The following is a 20,746-nucleotide window of genomic DNA, read 5'->3' on the forward strand; positions in this document are numbered from 1 at the left end:
CTAATATTTTATACAACTTTATATGAGACTACTATTGCCAATATTCTCAGGTAAGTGTGTTAGCTTTCATTTGCCCCAGTAGTGAGTTACAAGGTATTTATATGGTCTCAACACAGACCCAACTCTTAATATCATTCAGAGACTACACTAGATTTTGCATAGAGTGAATTTCAGTTTCAAATGATATAAAGAGAGCTGTGTCCTACTCCCTTTCCTCTTCTTGTTAATTTGTAAGTAATGTAGGACTTGAGGAGACTGTGTTCGTACTTATCATCTATTTGTTGTGCTAGTTAGCTAACTTGCACTTGCTTTTCATTTGTTCTTAATTTTGTGCAGAATTAACATGTACCCTTTGAATTTTTAATTTTTATTTCAACTGTAAACATTTTTGGGTGCTTTTTGTGTTTCAGGCAATATAACAAGGCCAGTTAGTAGACACTTTTTTTTTTTTTTTCAAAGATTTTATGTATTTATTTGATGACAGAGATCACAAGTAAGCAGAGAGGCAGGCAGAAAGAGAGAGAGGAGGAAGCAGACTCCCTGTGCAGCAGAGAGCCTGATGAGGGACTTAATCCAAGAACCCTGAGTTCATGACCTGAGCCGAAGGCAGAGGCTCAACCCACAGAGCCACCCAGGCGCCCTAGACACTTCTTTTTTTTTTTTTTTTTTTTTTTTTAGATTTTTTATTTATTTATTTGACAGAGAGAAATCACAAGTAGTCGGAGAGACAGGCAGAGAGAGAGAGAGGGAAGCAGGCTCCCCGCTGAGCAGAGAGCCCAATGCGGGACTCGATCCCAGGACCCTGAGATCATGACCCGAGCCGAAGGCAGCGGCCCAACCCACTGAGCCACCCAGGCGCCCCGACCCTAGACACTTCTTAATTTAGCTGTTGTCTTACCTGTTTTCTAGGACTTTGCTGCTTATTTGGCATTTTGTGGTATTGTTCTTCATAATGCTCAACTCTATGAGACTTCACTGCTGGAGAACAAGAGAAATCAGGCAAGTCTGATGACTAAAGAGAGAATATAGAAATTGTTTCTTTAGTGGTTCAATTTTGTCTAAGTAATATATGTATATGATTTAAAATCTAGTTAATATTTTAGCTGGATTAGAAATAATTATTAGATAATTATAAATTAGATAATTGTAAAATAATTAGAAATAATTATTTCCATTTTCTATTTTCCATGCTCAGTTGCCTTTTCACTGTTAGACAGTATTTCATTAACTTAACAGATGTGGATTTATTTGATTTATATCACTCTTTACTTGCCGTTGTCCTTATCCTACCAATATCATTATTTCTGTTTTAAGTTACTGGATGGACTGCATTTGTCATGTTAAATAAGGCTTTTAGTTCTTGCTCTCTCAACTAGAGACATCATCTCATGATTCCATGCTTTGTAAAATGAGGATCTTAGCATGCTTCATCTCTCCTTCCCAACTGCTACTCCTTACCTCTGCTTTTCCCATATGGATTTTTTCTGTTGCCCATGACAATAACGTATATATTATACTACAATCATGGTTAGCTTTTATTAAGTTTTGTCTAGTTTAATTCTAGAGTTGTGATTTAAAATAGAGTGTTTATAAGTACCGTGACTGTGTAAATGTTGTTATTACATTTGTTATATGACTTTTAGTTTTTCCTGATGTTTCTGAATTGCATTCTTTTTTTCCCCCTTGATCTGTTTGCTAGTGTAGGTTGATTTTTCCCCCAAAACTCCCCATTATTTAGGCATCCTGCTGAGTTCTTTTTCTTGGAGATTTCCAAGTTGAGGTTCTCTATTGTTTCTCTTCCGAGCTAAGCTGTTTCTCCCCATGCCTACTACATAGGTGTCATCACAGAATTTTCCTTCACTGCTTTCTCAGAAGGATTCCATTGGTTATCCCCTGGATCCCATAACTTTTTCTCAGTTTGTACCCTTATTTTACTGCAGCACATTCTCAAATAATTACTTGAGAAAGAGTATTGATCAGGTAAGTTTTCTGAGTCCTTGCATAGTATGAAAATGCCTCTTATACCATCCTGCCACTTTGGCTGGGTAAAAAATTCCAAATTGAAAAATCAGTTTCTCAGACTTTAGAGTGGTGCTTTGTCATCTAACTAACATCCATGTTGTTCTGACTCTTGGCTCTATGTAGATGTTTTTTCTGTTTTGTTTTCTGCTTTTGTCTGTAAGCTTTTCAGATCATTTTTCTCTTTGCTTTTATAGTTTAATTTTATAGTCTGACTCTTTTTTTCATTCATCATGCTGGTACCTGGACATCCCTTTCCACCTGGAGACCCAGACTCTTCCATTTTATATAATTCTTTTCCATTATTTCTTTGATAATCCCTCTCTCCCACATCCCATTTTCTCTTTCTTGAACTTGTGTTAATAAGATACTGGATCTTCCATTGCCTTTAACTGTAGTTTCTATCTAACTGTTGTCCCTGCTCCATTCTTGCCACCCGTTAATCCAGTCCCCATGTTTACAAACATAGCTGCAAGGCTGTCATTTTCTTCCTGCAGTCCCCTCACCACGCAAGCTGCCTCTAAAGACACGCAGGGCTTTTGAGGTTCTTTCTCCACTTGACTCTGTCATCCCATCTCCCCAGCTCTCCTCTTTATGTTCTAGACTTGATTAAGATTTGCAGTATACTACTTTCTCTCAATTCAGTTGTTTTTGACTGAAGTATTTCTCTTCCCCACTTCATCTAAATAATTCCTGCTTATCTCTCGGGCCTCAGCTAGGATAGTATCTCCTCCAGTCAATTTTCTGTGATACCCTTTCTTCCTCCTCATCACACAAATATTTTGTGAGATTAGAAGAAGTTCTGTGGAATTCAAAGGAAAGTGAGATTACCAGGAAAAACACAAAAGGAGCTCTTATAACTTTGTTTTGGAAAATATTTACTGTGCTATGTGAAAATGCGTATAAATGTTGATCTCAGCAGTTGGGAACAACAGCAATATCAGTGTTATATCATGTATGAGATGCTGTTCAGAATGCTTTATAAATGTTTGGATATTTAGTCCTCACGATAATCCTGTCATTTGGCATTATTTTTTACTGTTATTCCCATTTTTAAGGAACTGGCCCTACATCACAAAGCTTGCAGGAAGGGAAGGCAGGATTAGAAACAGGTGACTCTGGTTTTCAAGTCTGTGATTGTAACCACTGTACTAACAGTCAATATGGAGGAAGCTCTGTTAGTAAATAGAGACTTACATATTTAATACTTGAATGCAAACTTGGCTGTAACTTGTTAGATTATAAATAAACAACTTATAAACCATATAAATCATTGTATTGCTTTAATAATTACAAATATTTACTAAGTAATAAGCTCTAAATTTTCCTGTTTAGGTGCTGCTTGACCTTGCTAGCTTAATTTTTGAAGAACAACAATCATTAGAAGTAATTCTAAAGAAAATAGCTGCCACTATTATCTCTTTCATGCAGGTGCAGAAATGCACCATTTTCATAGTGGATGAAGATTGCTCCGTGAGTACAGAGTATGACTTTTTTATTTTTAGAAAGACAGCAATTATATTCCTTAAAGTGTCGCTTTTAATCCTCACGTTAGCCTCAGATGTCTCTGAACCCCAGGTATATACAGTTGTGTATGCAAAGCCAATCAGAGTGTGAGCTGTTCTGGTTGAAAGGGGTAGACGGGAGGTTGGAGGATGCCTTCAAAGCACCCTTTCACCTTCGTGTTCCTCCACTGAGTGGTTACCTTGGGAATGTCTGTGTGCTGTTTTTGTCAATGGCCATACTTCCTTGATGGAGAAATACATTGTCCTTACAGTATGCACACCCATCGTTATCAGGGATAGTGGTGCCGTGGTTGCTCTGAGCAAGTAGAGCCCCATTCTGAATGGCTTGGGAAAAAATTTTCTTTTTATCAGAAATTGTTTAGAAACCAAAAGTCATGGCCCAAGAGAGGCAGTATTATTAAAGGTACCTATCAGTCCTAAATCTTTTACCAGCAATGGAAAACCACTAAATGTTCTACTTGGTAGATTTTAATTCATTGATGTGTAACAGAAAGAAACAGATATGTGTAGAAAGATGGAGTGTTCTCATCAAGTGCTCATCTAGACAGGCCAATTGAGGTTGTGTTTAGAATCAGAGCTCCTAGCCTAGAGCCACTGTTCCTGGGATATTTCTTTTTGAGGTCATCGTTTATTTTCTTTTTTCTTTAGACCCTGAGAATAGGCTCTTTATTGGTGGGTTAGGAAAGAGAGTAGGGATCACCACCACTGTGTGGTCAGTTGTAATCCATATATGATACCTGAATTGATGGGGTTTTGGGAAGTAGAATAATAGAAAATATGTAATACTTAAATTAAAATTTTAAAAATTATTTTAGATAGTAAGACTGTAGGATATGACTCAACATTATCTCAGTCATTTTGAGTGTGTGTGCGTGTCTAATTCTTATTCACTGGATATCAAATGAATATACCATGCTATAAGGTAATCATTATTCTCATAGTTGTTATTTCATATTTTCAATCAGCTATAAAGTCCTTAATATGGAGATGATTACAAGTAGCCATCCTTTTAAAGTTCAGGTCAGAATTCATTAATGTAGCAAGTCAATTCACAATTTTTGCTGTGACCTGTTCTTTAGCATTTAATATTTGAAAGTTATATGTGAAGCACTCCTTTTTTAGACAACTTAAATGCCACCTTAATTAACATTCATCTCATGCTTTTACCAGTGAACATCTTTTGTGGCAGCAACTGACTTAGATCATTGGTGCTTTGAAGTATAGCTCACTTATATGCCAGTTAATATATTTTGCTCACTTTTTAACTTGATTTTAGGAATCAAGTGTCTTGATTATCATTTATAGTATAACTTTTTGATTAAAATTATTTCAACAACATGAGCAAAAATCCAAATGTAAGCAAGAAATATACAGTACTCAGTTCTTCCCTCCCCAAATTAAATATCATTGTTTTATATCTTTATTCAGTTGTAAATACAGCATGGATATGAATATGTATTCTGTTTTTTTAATATACTTTCCAAAGTACCTCTCTATGTTGTTAAAACCTCCACAATTATTTTCATTAAATATTCATAAAATATTACTGAATTGCATGTCTTTTAAAAAGCTCTAACAATGGCAATCAATGTATGTATAAAAGCTAAAACACGAGCATTTTGAATAAATAAGAAGAAAATTTGAAGCTAACATATTCATTAACACCTGCTAGAAGAACAAAAAAAAATACGCAAATGAGCATTTTTGCAAGTGAGTTTCAGAAATAGTAAGAACATGGGCAGCAGACCTGAGGCTGTCAGGCAGTGAGTACTTGTGTCAGTTTAGTCTGAGAATAAGTTCAAAAAAGATCACAAGTATTGGTGTCTTTCATCAATTCCACTGACTTGCGTATGTATATCTAGATAGATTTCGTTAAAACATTGTCAAACTTACTTCTCAGTCTGTGTTGTCGCTTTGTTTTCAGGATTCTTTTTCTAGTGTGTTTCACATGGAGTGTGAGGAATTAGAAAAATCGTCAGATACCTTAACAAGGTAAAATAACTCATTCTCTGTCTTTACCACAAGTAAGCTGACCCTTGAACAGCATGACTGGACCTGTGAGCTCCACTGAGAGATAGATTTTTTTTTTTTTTATAAATATAGTACATTACTAGAGTTGTCTTTTCCTTAAGTGATTTTCTGAGTAACATTTTGTTTTCTCTAGCATACTTTATTGTGAGAATACAGTATATAATTCATATACCATACAAAATATATGCCAGTTGATGGTATATGTTATCAGTAAGGCTTCTGTCAACAGCAGGCTATTGATAAAGTTTTGAGAGAGACAGAAGTTATCTGCGGGTTTTTTACTGTATTGGGTGTCGGCACTCCTAATCCCTACATTGTTTAAGCCAGTATATGTAATGCTGGCTACATGGTTATTTCATGACCTGTTTAATTTAAGACATAGAAGCTACTTGCTGCTTCCTCCCGACCATCAATAATTTTATTTGTGACAATACTTAACTATTTGATGACAGAGTTCTAGGATTTTTTTCTCCTACAGTTGACCTATAGGAAAATTGCTAAAACAGTGAATGGTGTTCAGATTAGTATAGACCTGGGTATGGTATTTTTGTGAACTGGCTCATTTAAGATCCATAAGTCTGTATTGCAGTTACATGTTTCATATTGGATAGTTGGATTCCAGTATGTAATTCATATTGCATATTGGACCCTCACTGGAAATTTGATAGGCTTCTGAACAAACTTCTCTTTGAGTCTGCTGTGATTTGGAATCAGCTATGGGGATTTAATTAACAAGAGAAGGAAGCCCATGAAGCCCATCACACCAATAGCCATCTACCCAATGACTAGAATCAAACCAGATCTCTATTGCAGGTCATTTCTTTGCCATTTTTTTTTTTTTTGGTAACTTAAGAATTTGTATTAATTTTTTTGTTGTTGTTAATTATTACATGGATAATAGAAAGTTTGATATGATTGAGGTTAGAGATCTTACTGCCCCAATTTTATTTGTGCTTTTCAAAGAACTTGGGAAAGGATTTAGACTAAACTACCAAATATTCTTTCACAGATACCCTTTTTCACCCTTAGCAAAAAACTGGCGTTGTTTGTTTAAGTGACAGAATATTCTAAGAAATACAAATCTGCCAGGATAAAGCGGCAGGAATTCTTGGGTATAGTGCTATTTATCATAATTTTTATTGTTCATTTGTTACCAATTATTTCACTTCCTAAAATCATTTGTCTGAAATTATTTTATCCCTAATTATTGATGTTATATCTAAAAGCTTTTTATGGCCATAGAAATAGAACATTGTCTTAAGTTTACTATCTGATATTAAAGTTTCATATTTTTTTCACTACAGTTGACCTTTTAGAGCATTATTTCATTTAGTGTATGGTGTTGCAATTAGCACAGTCTTCAGTAACCAAGCTCTTTGGTGGTAGTGCTTTAAAAGTAACCTTTGACAGATCTAAACTACAGAACATTCTATGAGATAACTGGCCTGATCTTTTTCAAAAATTAGTATCATGGAACAAAATGGAGGGAAGGAATATCTTGGACATAACAGCCAAACACAGTGTATAAATCTTGGTTGGATTCACATTAAAACAGCTATCAATGAATAGTTTTTGAGAACTATTGGAAATCTGAATATGGATCAGGTAGTAGATAGTTGATGGGGAATTGCTGTTACTTTTCTTTGGAAATAGGAAGATACTGTGGTTAGTAGGAAACTGTTTTTATTTTTAAGAGATACATCCTGGTGTACCTAAGGATGAAATATTAGGATATCTGCACCTTACTTTAAAATGGTTCAGGTGGGACTCCTGGATAGCTCCGCTGGTTAAGCTGCTGCCCTCAGCTCAGGTGAGGATCCCAGGGTCCTGGGATCAAGTCCTGCATCAGGCTCTTTGTTAGGCGGGGAGCCTGCTTCTCTCTCTGGCTGAGCCTGCTTGTGCTCACTCTCTCTTTCACTCTCACCAACAAACAAATAAATAAATAAAATCTTTTAAAAAGATAAAAATGGTTCAGGCAAAGATAAATAAGTACATATATCTAAATTTCATATATTTAAATAAATATATACACACAAACATATAGATAAAATACATTGGTAAAACATTAAAAATTGTTGAATCTAGAGTAGGATATTCATTTGACTTTCAACTTTTTTGCATATTTCAAATTGTTCATTAAAAATTTGAAAATATTTGTAATAAAAAATTGGAAACAAGGGGCGCCTGGGTGGCTCAGTGAGTTAAAGCTTCTGCCTTCAGCTTAGGTCGTGATCCCAGGGTCCTGGGACCGAGCCCCGCTTCGGACTCTCTGCTCAGCAGGGAGCCTGCTTCCTCCTCTCTCTCTGCCTGTCTCTCTGCCTACTTGTTATCTCTGTCTGTCAAATAAATAAATAAAATCTTTAAAAAAAATTGGAAATGAAAATCATTTCTGTAGATCATGTAAAGCAGAATTGCAAAACACAGTTGTCTGAGTTTAGAACAGAAGACTAAAGTGCACAACCTGGTTTTGTTCAAACCCTCTTAAGACTGACCCCTGGGATCAGTGTGAGGCCTGCATACTTGTCTTCCATCCCCTTCTTCTCCTTATCTCTTTCATGTGTTCTATCTTCTCATGTCTTCCCTTAGCAAAATGGAGACACTATTGACCACAGTGACTTCAAGTTTAGTTGGCTAAGCGATTCTTTGTAAATAAAGATTCATTACTTCTAGACTATTATTTTAACAGTCTGATACAGTGAAATACTTTTTATCTGATTAAAAGAATTTGAGGAGTTAACAAAGGGACAGACGTAACTTGGGGGCAGAAAGGGAATTCATTTAACTCATGGTACACCTGACTTAGGACTTTTTTGCTGACTTGGGCCTGGGGTGCATAGTCAAAAGTAGATAAACCATGTTCTCTTTAGAGATTTTTTTTTTACTACCTGGAGTTTTTCGTTCATAAAGTTAGAATTACATAGCTGATGTCTGCTTCCCTCTTGGCATTGCTGGTTATGACAAGTATCCCATTTCCATGTGTATTCTTTCCTAAGCCCTTTTGTGTGCCATTGTATTTTCTGGCATATTGGACATTTAGTTCTTTAGCTAGTATTGAGTCCTTTCTGAATATGTGATAGTAAGTCCATGTCGGGTGATTATGTGTGTAACCCTTTTAAAGGCTGGTATCTCCTGCCTAAATCAGTGATGAAGTTTCTTATTCCTAAGAAGAACATTAATATAATTTTGATTTATGATGCTACAAAATTTTTGCTTTTTATAAGACACGTTTTATAAGACATGTTGTTTTTTTTTTTTTTAAGATTTTATTTATTTATTTGTCAGAGAGAGAGCGAGCGGGAGCAAGCACAGGCAGACAGAGTGGAAGGCAGAGTCAGAGGGAGAAGCAGGCTCCCTGTGGAGCAAGGAGCCCCATGTGGGACTCGATCCCAGGACGCTGGGATCATGACCTGAGCCGAAGGCAGCTGCTTAACCAACTGAGCCACCCAGGCGTCCCTATAAGACATGTTTTATAAGACACATAAATATTTGATTCTTTCACTTTTCAGATTGCATCATGAACTGCTGCATATATAAATATAAACATGTATTTTTAATGTGTTTACATATATCCATAGGTATGACAAAATTCTGGAATGCTATAGCCTATAAATAATATGAAAATAACACATGACATAAATGATATAAAATGACCATATATGGAATTTAAGAAACAAATGAACAAACAAACAGACAAACCAGAAAACAGATCCTTAAATAAGGAGGATAAATTGGTGTTTGCCAGAGGGGAGGTGGTTAGAGATGGGTGATGTAGATAAAGGGGATTAGGAATGCACTTATTTTCATGAGCACTGAGAAGCATATGGAATTGTTTAATCATTATATTGTACACCTGAAACTAAGACAACACCATATGTCATAGTTGAATTTTAAAAGTAAGATCAAGAAAAAGTATAAAGTGATGAGTTATCTACCTTTACCTTTGAATATTTGTACAGCAGCATAAGTCTACATAATTACATTTTATATACTGGCATTTTGATTTTATTACCAATTCAGCCTGGTCCTCTAATTTCTATTGGTAGCTGAACAAGGCCATTTGATGTGATAGTGACCTCTACTGGTAAATATGCATTTAAAAAAAGTGTAGTCTTACTCGATTTATTTCTGATGAATACTGTGTTCCCTCTCTGCAGACAAAACAAAAGGTATTTTTCCATTTTTAAAAATCATTCCAAGACAGTCTTAGTATAAAGATTTTTATAAAGGATACATAAGTCAGTGTGATTACCTTAAAAGAGAGTAATTTAATGGATCATTTTAACTAATCCATTAAATAATTTTACAGTATTGAAAAGTATTCACTAATGCCTTATATCAGCTAGACATTTTATTTCTTTAAAAAAATTTTTTTTAAAGATTTTATTATTTATTTATTTGTGAGGGAAAGAGAGCACAAGCAGGGAGAACAGCAGAGAGGGAGAGGGAGAAGCAGGCTCCCTTGAGCAAGGAGCCTGATGATGCAGGGCTGGATCCCAAGACCAGGTCATGACCTGAGCTGAAGGCAGACCCTTACCAACAGAGAACCCAGACACCCTTTAAAGTTAGCCTTTATACTAATAATCAATAAAAAGTCTTTAAGTGATATAAATATACTTTATTATTTTAATAAAAATGAGATATTAGGCCTAATGTTGCCAAACCTCTGAATTAAAAATGATGTGTGGTGCCTTCAGAATTTTGACAAAGGACTGAACTGATAGTGACACTTTACCAGCAGACTCTTTATCACCTTGCTGAAATTATTGCTAGAATTCAGGACTCTTCGATGCTCATTCTTAAACACTTTGCCAATCCAAACACTCTCCCATGAGATTAAATGCTAGGCAATTCTATGATGTCAGCAGTAAGCAAATCATTCTTTTAGACCAGCCATTTCAGTTGAAAAGCATTGCTCATTTGGTATTTGTCCAACCAACCCACTAATTATCCTTTATAAATTAAAATAACACGTTGAGGACGGACTTGCAATGTTAAGCATAAAACTAAAAAATAAATATTCAGGGTGAACATTATATATAATTATCAGAATCATATCGTCAGTGAGATAAAGCACAGGAAGGTTTTGGAACTTGGGTTGCCTACAAATTTCAGAAGGGAAACTAGCTCATTTCCAGATGGTGGGACGTTGTGGAGTTTCTGTGCCTCTATTAATAAGAGCCACCCAATTAGAAGAAAAAAATGATATTTTAGTGCTGTAATTCCATGTCAGTTAACTTGATGTTAATTTATAAATGCACGTCTTTATCATAAAATGACAATTGCATAGAATTAATTCTTTAAACCTTCTTGGAATATGTATACTAGTAACACTGTAAAAAGTAATATTAAAAACAACCGTGCATACTGAGTAGAAAAAGAGTGTAGACTCTGAAGTCAGGCTGATTGAAATTTAAGTTCCACCATCTACGAGCCGTGGGGCATTTTGTAAATGAATTAACCTCTTAAAGCCTCAATTTCTTTATCTGTAAAATGGGGATACTGATAGCAGGATTGTAGTAAGGACTAAATGTGATAATGCACACAAAATGCTTCAGAAAATTTTGGCACATAGTATTAAATGCAATGATTCCCATTTAGTTCTAAAGCACAAAAATTTCTCAGTGAGCCCCAGCTCCATGTCCCTGTCTCTCCAAGGATATACTCATGTACATTCCATTGATAGCCACTGTGCAAAAAGCTTTAGATGTCAAAATTAGCCCAAGTCCTCCAAGAAAAAATGTCAAGACTGGATTAAATGTGCAAGAAATTTATTAGGGGAATCCCCTGTAAGAATAAAAGGAGACAGAGCTAGGAGACCCGTGGATCCCCACACAAGTCTGACCTAGAGTAAAAAAGAGGAAAAAGAAGGGGGGCAGAGGAATGGGAAAAGAGGTGAAGGGAAGTGGGAGACACAGGCTTGCAGTTATGGAATGAATAAGTCATGCGAATGAAACATGCAGCATAGGAAATATAGTTGTATTGTAACAGCACTGTATGGGGACAGATGGTAGCTACACTTGTGAGCACAGCACAACATACAGAGTAGCTGAAACCTGTGTTGTACACCTGAAACCAAAGTTAACATCGTGTGTCAACTATACTTCAATAGAGAGAGTGTGGAGGTAGGTGAAGAAGGAAGGAGTATTTTGTAGATGCATCCTGGACAGCTGGGGAGTTGTGAGGAAAGTTTGGCAAGACTTCTGGGGAGAACTCTGGCTGGTCTCCTGTCAGAAGAGTCCCAGGTCTTCCAGAAGTGGACCTGCCTTCACATCCCCACTGGGCTCAGTCTTCATCTGGAAGCAGCTGTAGGAGGTGCAGTCTTCATCAGGGCCCTGGGATCTAGATAGAGTTCAATAGCTAGAGACACCCATCAGAGATGCTTCCTATAGTTGGAGCTCTGAGAGGCACGTGTTTAAGGCCACCATAATACTCCTGTTTTGCTTTGTTTTTTATCCATTTAATTTTATTTTTCTTTTCAGTGTTCCAAGATTCATTATTTATGCACCACACCCAGTACTCCATGCAATATGTGCTCTCCCTAATACCCACCACCAAGCTCACCCAATCCCCCTCCTCCCCTCCAGAACCCTCAGTTTGTTTCTCAGAATCCAGTCTCTCATGGCTCGTCTTCCCCTCCGATTTCCCCCATCTCACTTCTCTCCATCTCCCAATGTCCTCCGTGTTATTGCTTATGCTCCACAAATAAGTGAAACCATATGATACTTGACTCTCTCTGCTTGACTTATTTCACTCAACATAATCTCCAGTGCCATCTATGTTGATACAAAAGTTGGGTATTCATCCTCTCTGATGGAGGCATAATACTCCATTGTATATATGGACCATATCTTCTTTATCCATTTGTCCTTTGAAGGACATCTTGGTTCTTTCCACAGTATGGTGACTATGGCTCTTGCTGCTATGAACATTGGGGTACAGATGGCCCTTCTTTTCACTACATCTGTATCTTTGGGGTAAATACCCAGTAGTGCAATTGCAGGGTCATAGGGTAGCTCTATTTTTAATTTCTTAAGGAATCTCCACACTGTTTTCCAAAGTGGCTGCACCAACTTACATTCCCACAACAGTGTAAGAGGGTCCCTCTTTCTCCACATCCTCTCCACCACTTGTTGTTTCCTGACTTGTTAATTTTGGCCACTCTAATTTGTGTGAGGTGGTATCTCAGTGTGGTTTTGATTTGAATCTCCTTGATGGTTAATGATGATGAACATTTTTTCATGTGTCTGCTAGCTATTTGTATATCTTTTTTGGAGGAGTGTCTGTTCATGTCTTCTGCCCATTTTTTGATGCTTTTGATCTTGCTGAAGGGTCAAAAGTTCATTTTCGCTTTTGTTTCCTTTGCCTTTGGGGACATATCTTGAAAGGTATTCAAATTGGCAATGAAGAAGTCAAACTCTCTCTCTTCGTAGATGACATGATACTTTATATGGAAAACCCAAAAACTCCACCCCCAAACTACTAGAACTCATACAGCAATTCAGTAATGTGGCAGGATACAAAATTAATGTACAGAAATCAGTTGCTTTCTTATACACTAACAATGAAAATATACAAAGGGAAATGAGAGAATCGATTCCATTTACTATAACACCAAGAACCATAAGATACCTGGGAATAAGCCTAACCAAAGAAGTAAAGGATCTATACTCGAGGAACTACAAAACACTCATGAAAGAAATTGAAGAAGACACAAAAAGATGGAAGACCATTCCATACTCATGGATTGGAAGAATAAATAAACATTGTTAAAATGGCTATACTGCCTAGAGCAGTCTATATTTTCAGTGCCACCCCGATCAAAATTCCATTGGCATTTTTCAAAGAGCTGGAACAAGCAATCCTAAAATTTGTATGGAACCAGAAGAGACACCGAGTTGCTAAGGAAATGTTGAAAAAGAAAAACAAAACTGGGGACATCACGTTGCCTGATTTCAAGCTTTACCACAAAGCTGTGATCACCAAGACAGCATGGTACTAGCACAAAAACAGACGCATAGACCAGTGTAACAGAGTAGAGAGCGCAGATATGGACCCTCAACTCTATGGTCAAATAATCTTCGACAAAGCAGGAAAAAATATACATTGGAAAAAAGACGGTCTTTTCAATAAATGGTTGGGAAAATTGGGCAGCTATGTGTAGAAGAATGAAACTCGACCATTCTCTTACACCATACACAAAGATAAACTCAAAATGGATAAAAGACCTTAACATGAGGCAGGAATCCATCAAAATCCTAGAGGAGAACATAGGCAGTAACAACTTCGACACTGGCCACAGCAACTTCTTTCAAGTATGTCTCCATAAGAGTCCTGTTAGTTAAAGAAGGAGTTCCATATTCTTTGCATTGCTCTTTCAGGATAATCCACTGTCTGCCCAGGCTAACATCTTCAGCCTGAAACCATCACTTTATTCCTAACAATCTATTTCGTGTTTCCCAAATATCCATAGATAGAACTCTTGCATTTCAAAGATGTGTTTTATGCTGAGGGTTTTTTTTTGTTTTGTTTTGTTTTATTCCTGCTGGAACACCCTCCCTTTCATCCCTGATGTGTTTCTCCACATCCTTAAATCTTATCCCGCCTTTTACACATTTCTCTAATGCTTCCTCTTCCCTAATCCTCTCCATGTAGGTGTTAGCTGTTGATCTGCTCCACATGTGTAGTGCTTGCATTTTGCCAATTGCATTAGCAAGGATTAGGCTTGACTGCAAATCATAAAAGCTCCCAAACAGAAGTAGCTTAAACTAGAATGCAGTTTAATTACTCTCTCCTCGAAAAGCCCAGAGGTCAGCAGCCCAGGTGCTGCAGCTGAGCTCCCCAAAGCCTCAGGCCCCCAGGCACTTTGGGGCTTTCTACTCCCTGTCTCTAAGGTATGGCCCTTGCCTTCCTTATCAGGGATGTATGTAGCTCCTCTCATCACAGCCATCTTTTAAAGGGGAGAGGGAGCGGGGAGGGGGGGCGGGGAGGGCAGTGAAATAAAAGGCAGAGAGCGTGCAACAGCTTTCTCGTACATGAGGTTTAGAAGCCGCCATATGTCTTCCTACATCTATTGACTAGAATTTCCAGTATGGTGGCTGGGCAGCACAGTGTTTGTTCTGGGTGACCGTGTGTCCACATAAAGACGAACGGAGGAGAGTTACGGAGGGACAGCTGGCATCCTCGGCACTGGACTGGACCCAAACAGGACGGGCAGCTGAAAGGATTGTCTGTGCTGTGTCGTGGCCTCTGCCAGGTTGTAAGCTCCTTGTGACAGCTACTGGCCTGCATAAGCTTGTCTCCCATGTGACACCAAGGGTGCCTCTTGTGGAGCAGGTGCTCAGTCTGTATTGAGTGCGGGGACTCAGAATTCACCAGCATTTCTTAGAGAGTAAGAAACAAAATGGTATCACATAACCTAATAAATCTGAATACTTATTTTTCATTAAAGTCACCATTAAGAAAACTGAACATTTGCAGGAAATTTAAAAAAATTCAATTTCTATTTAATTTAAAGGTAATTAAAATTACTTCTCCTTCTCTATGTTAATGCCTGTGGGTCTGATTTTAAGATCTCTGGCAAGTCCCTTAACTATTTTGGGTTTCATCTGGTTCCCACTGTGAACATAATGATGGTGATAGGAATAATAAAAGTCATTAACAGTATTGTTATTTTTAAAAAGATTCAGACAAGGGTATCTTCTCCAGTGTACTTCTTTCTCCGTGTAACCACCATTCCATTTTTCTTATCTTTATTAAGCTTATTTTCTTTTCCCGAGACTTTAGCTATTTATGAATAGTTTTTTAAATTGTTTTAGATTCCACCCAATTAATGAGTGAAAGAGGAGTCAGGTCCTAGGTTTGATGTGTTAGACAGTCCACATGCCTTCCCGGATCATCATTGTCATCTCAGTAAATGTCCATGCTGGCATTTATGTACTCCTATGTGACTATTGTCATTTGCTCTTTATTCTTTTTCACTTATATACAGTACTGGACATGGGGTCAAATTTCACCCATTTTGACCAAATTACATTTAAACTAAAATATACTACAAAGAAAGGTCAGGAATGAGGCCACCGCCTTCAGGAGTCTTGGTGGACTCACTAGTGCTCAAGAGAGCCGTCCCAAGAGGCAGTTTGGTCAGTTTGGAGGTGCAGGGGTTGGGAAGGAAGATGGAAGATAGGGAAAATATTGGAACTTCGAGAAGCATGTATTTTATTCTGAAATATCTCTCAATACTAGACTCTCCTATTTCTTCAGTTAGTGATATTATAGTTAAGATAGGCATATCTTTATCATTTGAGTAAATTTCCACAACCTGACACTCTTTGCCCAATTCATCCCCATTGCTGGGAACAAAGTTTCCTGATGTAAAAACATGGTCTATCTTGTTTTCCCAGCTGCAGTCCTGGCATTATGCTTATGTACCCTCTAACATCCAATTAATCTTTAATATTCAGCATTTTAAGCAAGAAACAGGGAAATAACTGGGGAAAAATTGTAACCTCAGGAAAATTTTTTGAAGAAGATACATTTTTCATTTTAAAAAGTATCATAAATTATCTCAAAGCAGAAAAAAAGAAAAAAGCTTAATAAAATTCTTCTAGACATGCTTGAATTTCCCCTTGGTCTGAAATGTGTAAATGACTATTGTGGATAAAGTAAATAACTGAGGAAGTCAAACAGGCACTAGATCTTAGTCATTCTATAATCTGGTGAAAAAGAAAAGACATGAAAAGAAAAACTCCTACGAATTTTACATAAGCGGCATAAAAATCAACATGCCCATTAACAGGAGTGGTAGCATTACTTAACAGCATTTTTTTTTTTTATTTTTTCAATTTATTTATTTTCAGAAAAACAGTATTCATTATTTTTTCACCACACCCAGTGCTCCATGCAATCTGTGCCCTCTATAATACCCACCACCTGGTACCCCAACCTATGCTGAGTGAAATAAGTCAAGCAGAGAGAGTCAATTATCATATGGTTTCACTTATTTGTGGAGCATAACAAATATCATGGAGGACAAGGGGTGTTAGAGAGGAGAAGGGAGTTGGGGTAAATTGGAAGGGGAGGTGAATCAGGAGAGACTTAACAGCATTTTAAAATTTGTTTTAGATGGCTGAGGAATCGTGGGCCTTTGTCTTTTCAAAGCATTTCAATTATAGTAACTACGAAGTTGTAAATCATCACATTGAAAGTGCATTTTCCAATGAAGAGACACATTTTAACCTATGATTTAAGGCTATTGTAGATCTAATATTATCATTTATTTAAACTTTGTTTTGCCCCTGTTTTTTCACTGCACAGGAAGAACTCATATCTGTTTTTTCCACAGGGAACGTGATGCAAACAGAATCAATTACATGTATGCTCAGTATGTCAAAAATACTATGGAACCACTTAATATCCCAGATGTCAGTAAGGACAAAAGATTTCCCTGGACAGTAAGTAAACCAATTTTAAACTTGGAGCTTGAACACTGTTTTCCCATCAGATCTGTACTTCTAGGGACTCTTCAGGCCTTCAGCTGAAGGCCTGGCCGGAGAATTGGCTATATGTCAGAGTGAGCAGCGATTTCCCTGACCGATGAAGGAAAATAAAATAGCTCATAACATCTGTTGAGGGGTGGTCAGCTCTACTCAAGTATTTTTCCCATGTACTTTCCAGCTCTGTAATATATAATAATGAATTATCTTAAACTAATTTATGAGATAATTTAATTATTAACTATTTAATGTCAATGGCATTCCTTACATAGTATTGCTGGAGTTCTTGAGTTTATCCTCAGAAATTAAATTCCATATGGCTCAAACTTATAGACTTAGTAGTCAGCTACAGTGAGTAGCTCTGTGGAGAAGTGAGTATGTTTTCTTTGACAGCAAAGCTACAAAAGTCCATTTCTCAGGCACTGAAAACTTTGAATTCTAGTCTTTTCTCTCATCTCTGGAAAAGCATTGCACTTTAAGGCAGCTGCCTTGATTTTGTTATTTGAGTATCTCTAAGACCCCTTTAGAACTTCAGTAGTATGGGCAATAGAAACAGTGGCAGTCCAAAAGAAAGACAAGTGTGTAGCATGTAGCGTTCGAGGTATTATAGTGCTTTATGGATTCTGCCTGTCTTAAGTCATTGAGACATCTGCTACACCAGCATAGTAAATATTTGTGTTAGTATTTTGCTGTATATTATCAAAGTCTGCTAAGAAAGTTTGGAATGAAAAAAAAAAGAAATATAGGATATTTATTACTCTTAATTATATAAAGACTAATTGCTGCATATTGCATTTACGTGAACTTCATTATAATTTATACATTTTCTATACTCTGATGCTATCTACAGCTAATAAAAGATAAATGAATAGGTTAGCGATTTCAGATGTCTGATCTAGTTTATATAACACATAGTGGGCAAAACAGTCTCTTCATAATTTGTAACTGTTTTGTTTTATTTTTGTTTTTGTTTAGAATGAAAACACAGGAAATATAAACCAGCAGTGCATTAGAAGTTTGCTTTGTACACCTATAAAAAATGGAAAGAAGAATAAAGTGATAGGTAAAACCTTTTACTACCCTCTAATCTGCACTTACCAAAGGAAAAAAAAATGTGTTCCCAGACACGTTCCTTCAAGTGTAATTTTGAGGAATAAAATGTGTAAAAAAGAAATTGGAATAATAAAAGAATTTTGAAGTAATTTTATGTTGATAAATGTTAGCAGACATTCTTAAATATCTTAACTATAATGTATTTTATTAATTATTATAATGCTTTTCAATTATTGTTGAGATGTTTGTTGAAGAATGTGTTGATAGTTTGTGGAGTGAGAGACATCGAGTTGATAATGTGAATTGATTTAGAGAGTCTCATTTCTTCTGATTTTTTAAAATATGAGGTTAACATTTTAGATTGTATTCATTAGTTCAAAAACATTTATTGAGCACTCCAGTGTTCTAGTGATTTGAAATAAATTGATGAGCTAAGTGGAAATCCTCACCCTCAGGGAGCTTATATTCTTATATTGAGGTAATAGAAAAATGCCTACTTAGGGATGTTGGAAGAATGCTTTCTCTGAAAAATATGGAATAATGTTACCTATTATTGACATATTTGGCATTGCAGGTTATATTAAGAGTAGTACAGAAATTTTGAGGTTTTATATGCCAGTCATGCATGACTGACATGTGAAAGTAGTCTGAACTGTTAACATTGTCCCGAGAATTTGGAAATAGAGGAAACAGGAGGACCTTCTAAAGGCCAAACTTTTTTTTTTTTTTAAGATTTTATTTATTTATTTGAGAGAGTGTGAGAGAGAACATGAGAGGGGAGAAGGTCAGAGGGAGAAGCAGACTCCCCGTGGAGCTGGGTGCCCAATGCGGGCTTGATCCTGGAACTCCAGGATCATGACCTGAGCCAAAGGCAGTCGCTCAACCAACTGAGCCACCCAGGTGCCCTAAAGGCCAGACTTTTAACTAGAAACCCTAATGAAGTGAGGCTTAGAAATATAAATTTATCTGAAAAAGTCTCAGTAGTTTCCAGGTTGCAAGACTTAACTGTAATTTTATTGAAGGAGGGCTATCAGTCAGAAAGGGAGGGGTAGGGGGTATTATTAATGAAAAAAGAAAAAAAAAGATAAGTATTGAACGTACCTATTGAGGTTCTGTCCAGGGGTCAGGGAATCTTTGCCCCTCGAGCGGAGACAGATGTAGTAAGTTGTATTGGCGTGGGCAGAGTATTCTGACCTCGTGGTGAGGCCGTCACTCAGGGGACAGCTGGTGTAGCAGGTTGTCACGCTCGATGATTTCCAGGCCCTTTGCTGGTGTACGTCCTTCCTGTGAGATTTCAGTGGCGTCTGCCACTGAGCATCCCAAATCTGACTTCCATTGTTTTGATTATTTTTTCCGAAGGTAGCTTAACTCCTAACTTAATATACTCGGAAATACATTGATTGCTTTGACAATTGTTTGAGCTGGGCTTGAGGCCGTGCAATTGCAGGTGCACGTACCTGTTCCCCGGGACAGATCTGTTTTGTGCTCCACGTGAATGTTCTGGTGTTAGAGAGCAGCCTTGTGAACTTAGTAACTGTGACTCTGCCCCAGAGAGATGGTTCAGTCGTCAGCCATGGTCTTCTAGTGAACTGCGTCGTCAAGTCTCTCAGAAACCAGACTGGCAATTCCTGGCTGGGCTGCTGGGCTATTTGGTCCCCTGCACTCTTCACAGCTCTGAGAGAGAACAGTAAAGGCTGACGAGTGTGCAGTGTGGGGGTTTTCTTATCAAGATTATCACCCATCAGTTTGCTAACATAAGCAATAAGAAAACTGTAGGAAACGTTGTATTATAAGATTTTATTTTCTATAAGATTTTATTGCAAGATGAAAACTACATTAGAAATATACCTTATAAATATATTTTTTTAAAGCTTTTTGATATAAGCATGAAGGCTTACTACAAAGCTGCCTCTGACCTTTGAAAATGTGAAGTGAAATTCCAGAAGGGATGCATTATTCCCTTGTAAGTTTTTATAAGGAGGACTGAGTGGCCCCTTACCACATCCTGTCACATCTTTGCTTTTCCTCAGCAGCATCTCTTTGGAATAATAATGGGGAATGGGGAGTCACTGCAGGAAGTTACATATCAGCCTTCCTCAGCATTTGACGTAAATGCAAGCTGGGTCAGTGAAGTGCACACAGCCCCAGGTGGGAGCAGACTCAGGGTTCCATTTGGCTCTACTCTTCCCTTAACCATATACAACACTGTGAACACATGACTCAAGCTCTGTGGAGTTGAACCAAATAACCTTTCAGCTCTGCTCAGATTCATATGCTATGATCCTGTCATGTTTTCTTCAAGTGAGAAAAAACATTAAAAAAAAACCCTTTGAAGTAATCAGACTTGACCTGCATTTCATGTCACCCTATTTGATAACAGAGTCAAAAGTAAGCAAACGTTATTTTCAGAGAGGAAAAACTCCCTATTAAGAAAGGAAAAAATGGGGGTTTGGGTGGGTGTTCAAATTGATTCCAAATACAGGAAGAAACAGCTTCAGTGCTCCCTGCTCTTTCAAAAGTGTGACAAAACAGAAAATTTGAGTTCTTGCCTGTAATTTGTGCCCACAGATGCAGCATGGAAAATGTCATGGCTGTAGATAATTTTTTTTGCATAGCCCAGGCCAG

The 20,746-nt window shown here is 37.2% G+C and overlaps 1 protein-coding gene across 3 annotated transcripts in view; it reads left to right on the forward strand.

The window, feature by feature from the left end:
- Positions 1-20,746, forward strand: part of PDE5A (phosphodiesterase 5A) — a 160,005-nt gene that overhangs the window by 68,612 nt on the left and 70,647 nt on the right. For all 3 annotated transcript variants that reach the window (XM_059169445.1, XM_059169461.1, XM_059169453.1), the window contains exons 5-9: positions 910-999; positions 3,355-3,492; positions 5,470-5,537; positions 16,918-17,026; positions 18,044-18,131. In XM_059169445.1, coding sequence (XP_059025428.1) covers positions 910-999; positions 3,355-3,492; positions 5,470-5,537; positions 16,918-17,026; positions 18,044-18,131 — 493 coding nt within the window. The remainder of the gene's footprint in view (positions 1-909; positions 1,000-3,354; positions 3,493-5,469; positions 5,538-16,917; positions 17,027-18,043; positions 18,132-20,746) is intronic.

The sequence above is a fragment of the Mustela lutreola genome, chromosome 1 (assembly GCF_030435805.1).
Source record: "Mustela lutreola isolate mMusLut2 chromosome 1, mMusLut2.pri, whole genome shotgun sequence".
In the NCBI taxonomy this organism is placed as follows: domain Eukaryota; kingdom Metazoa; phylum Chordata; class Mammalia; order Carnivora; family Mustelidae; genus Mustela; species Mustela lutreola.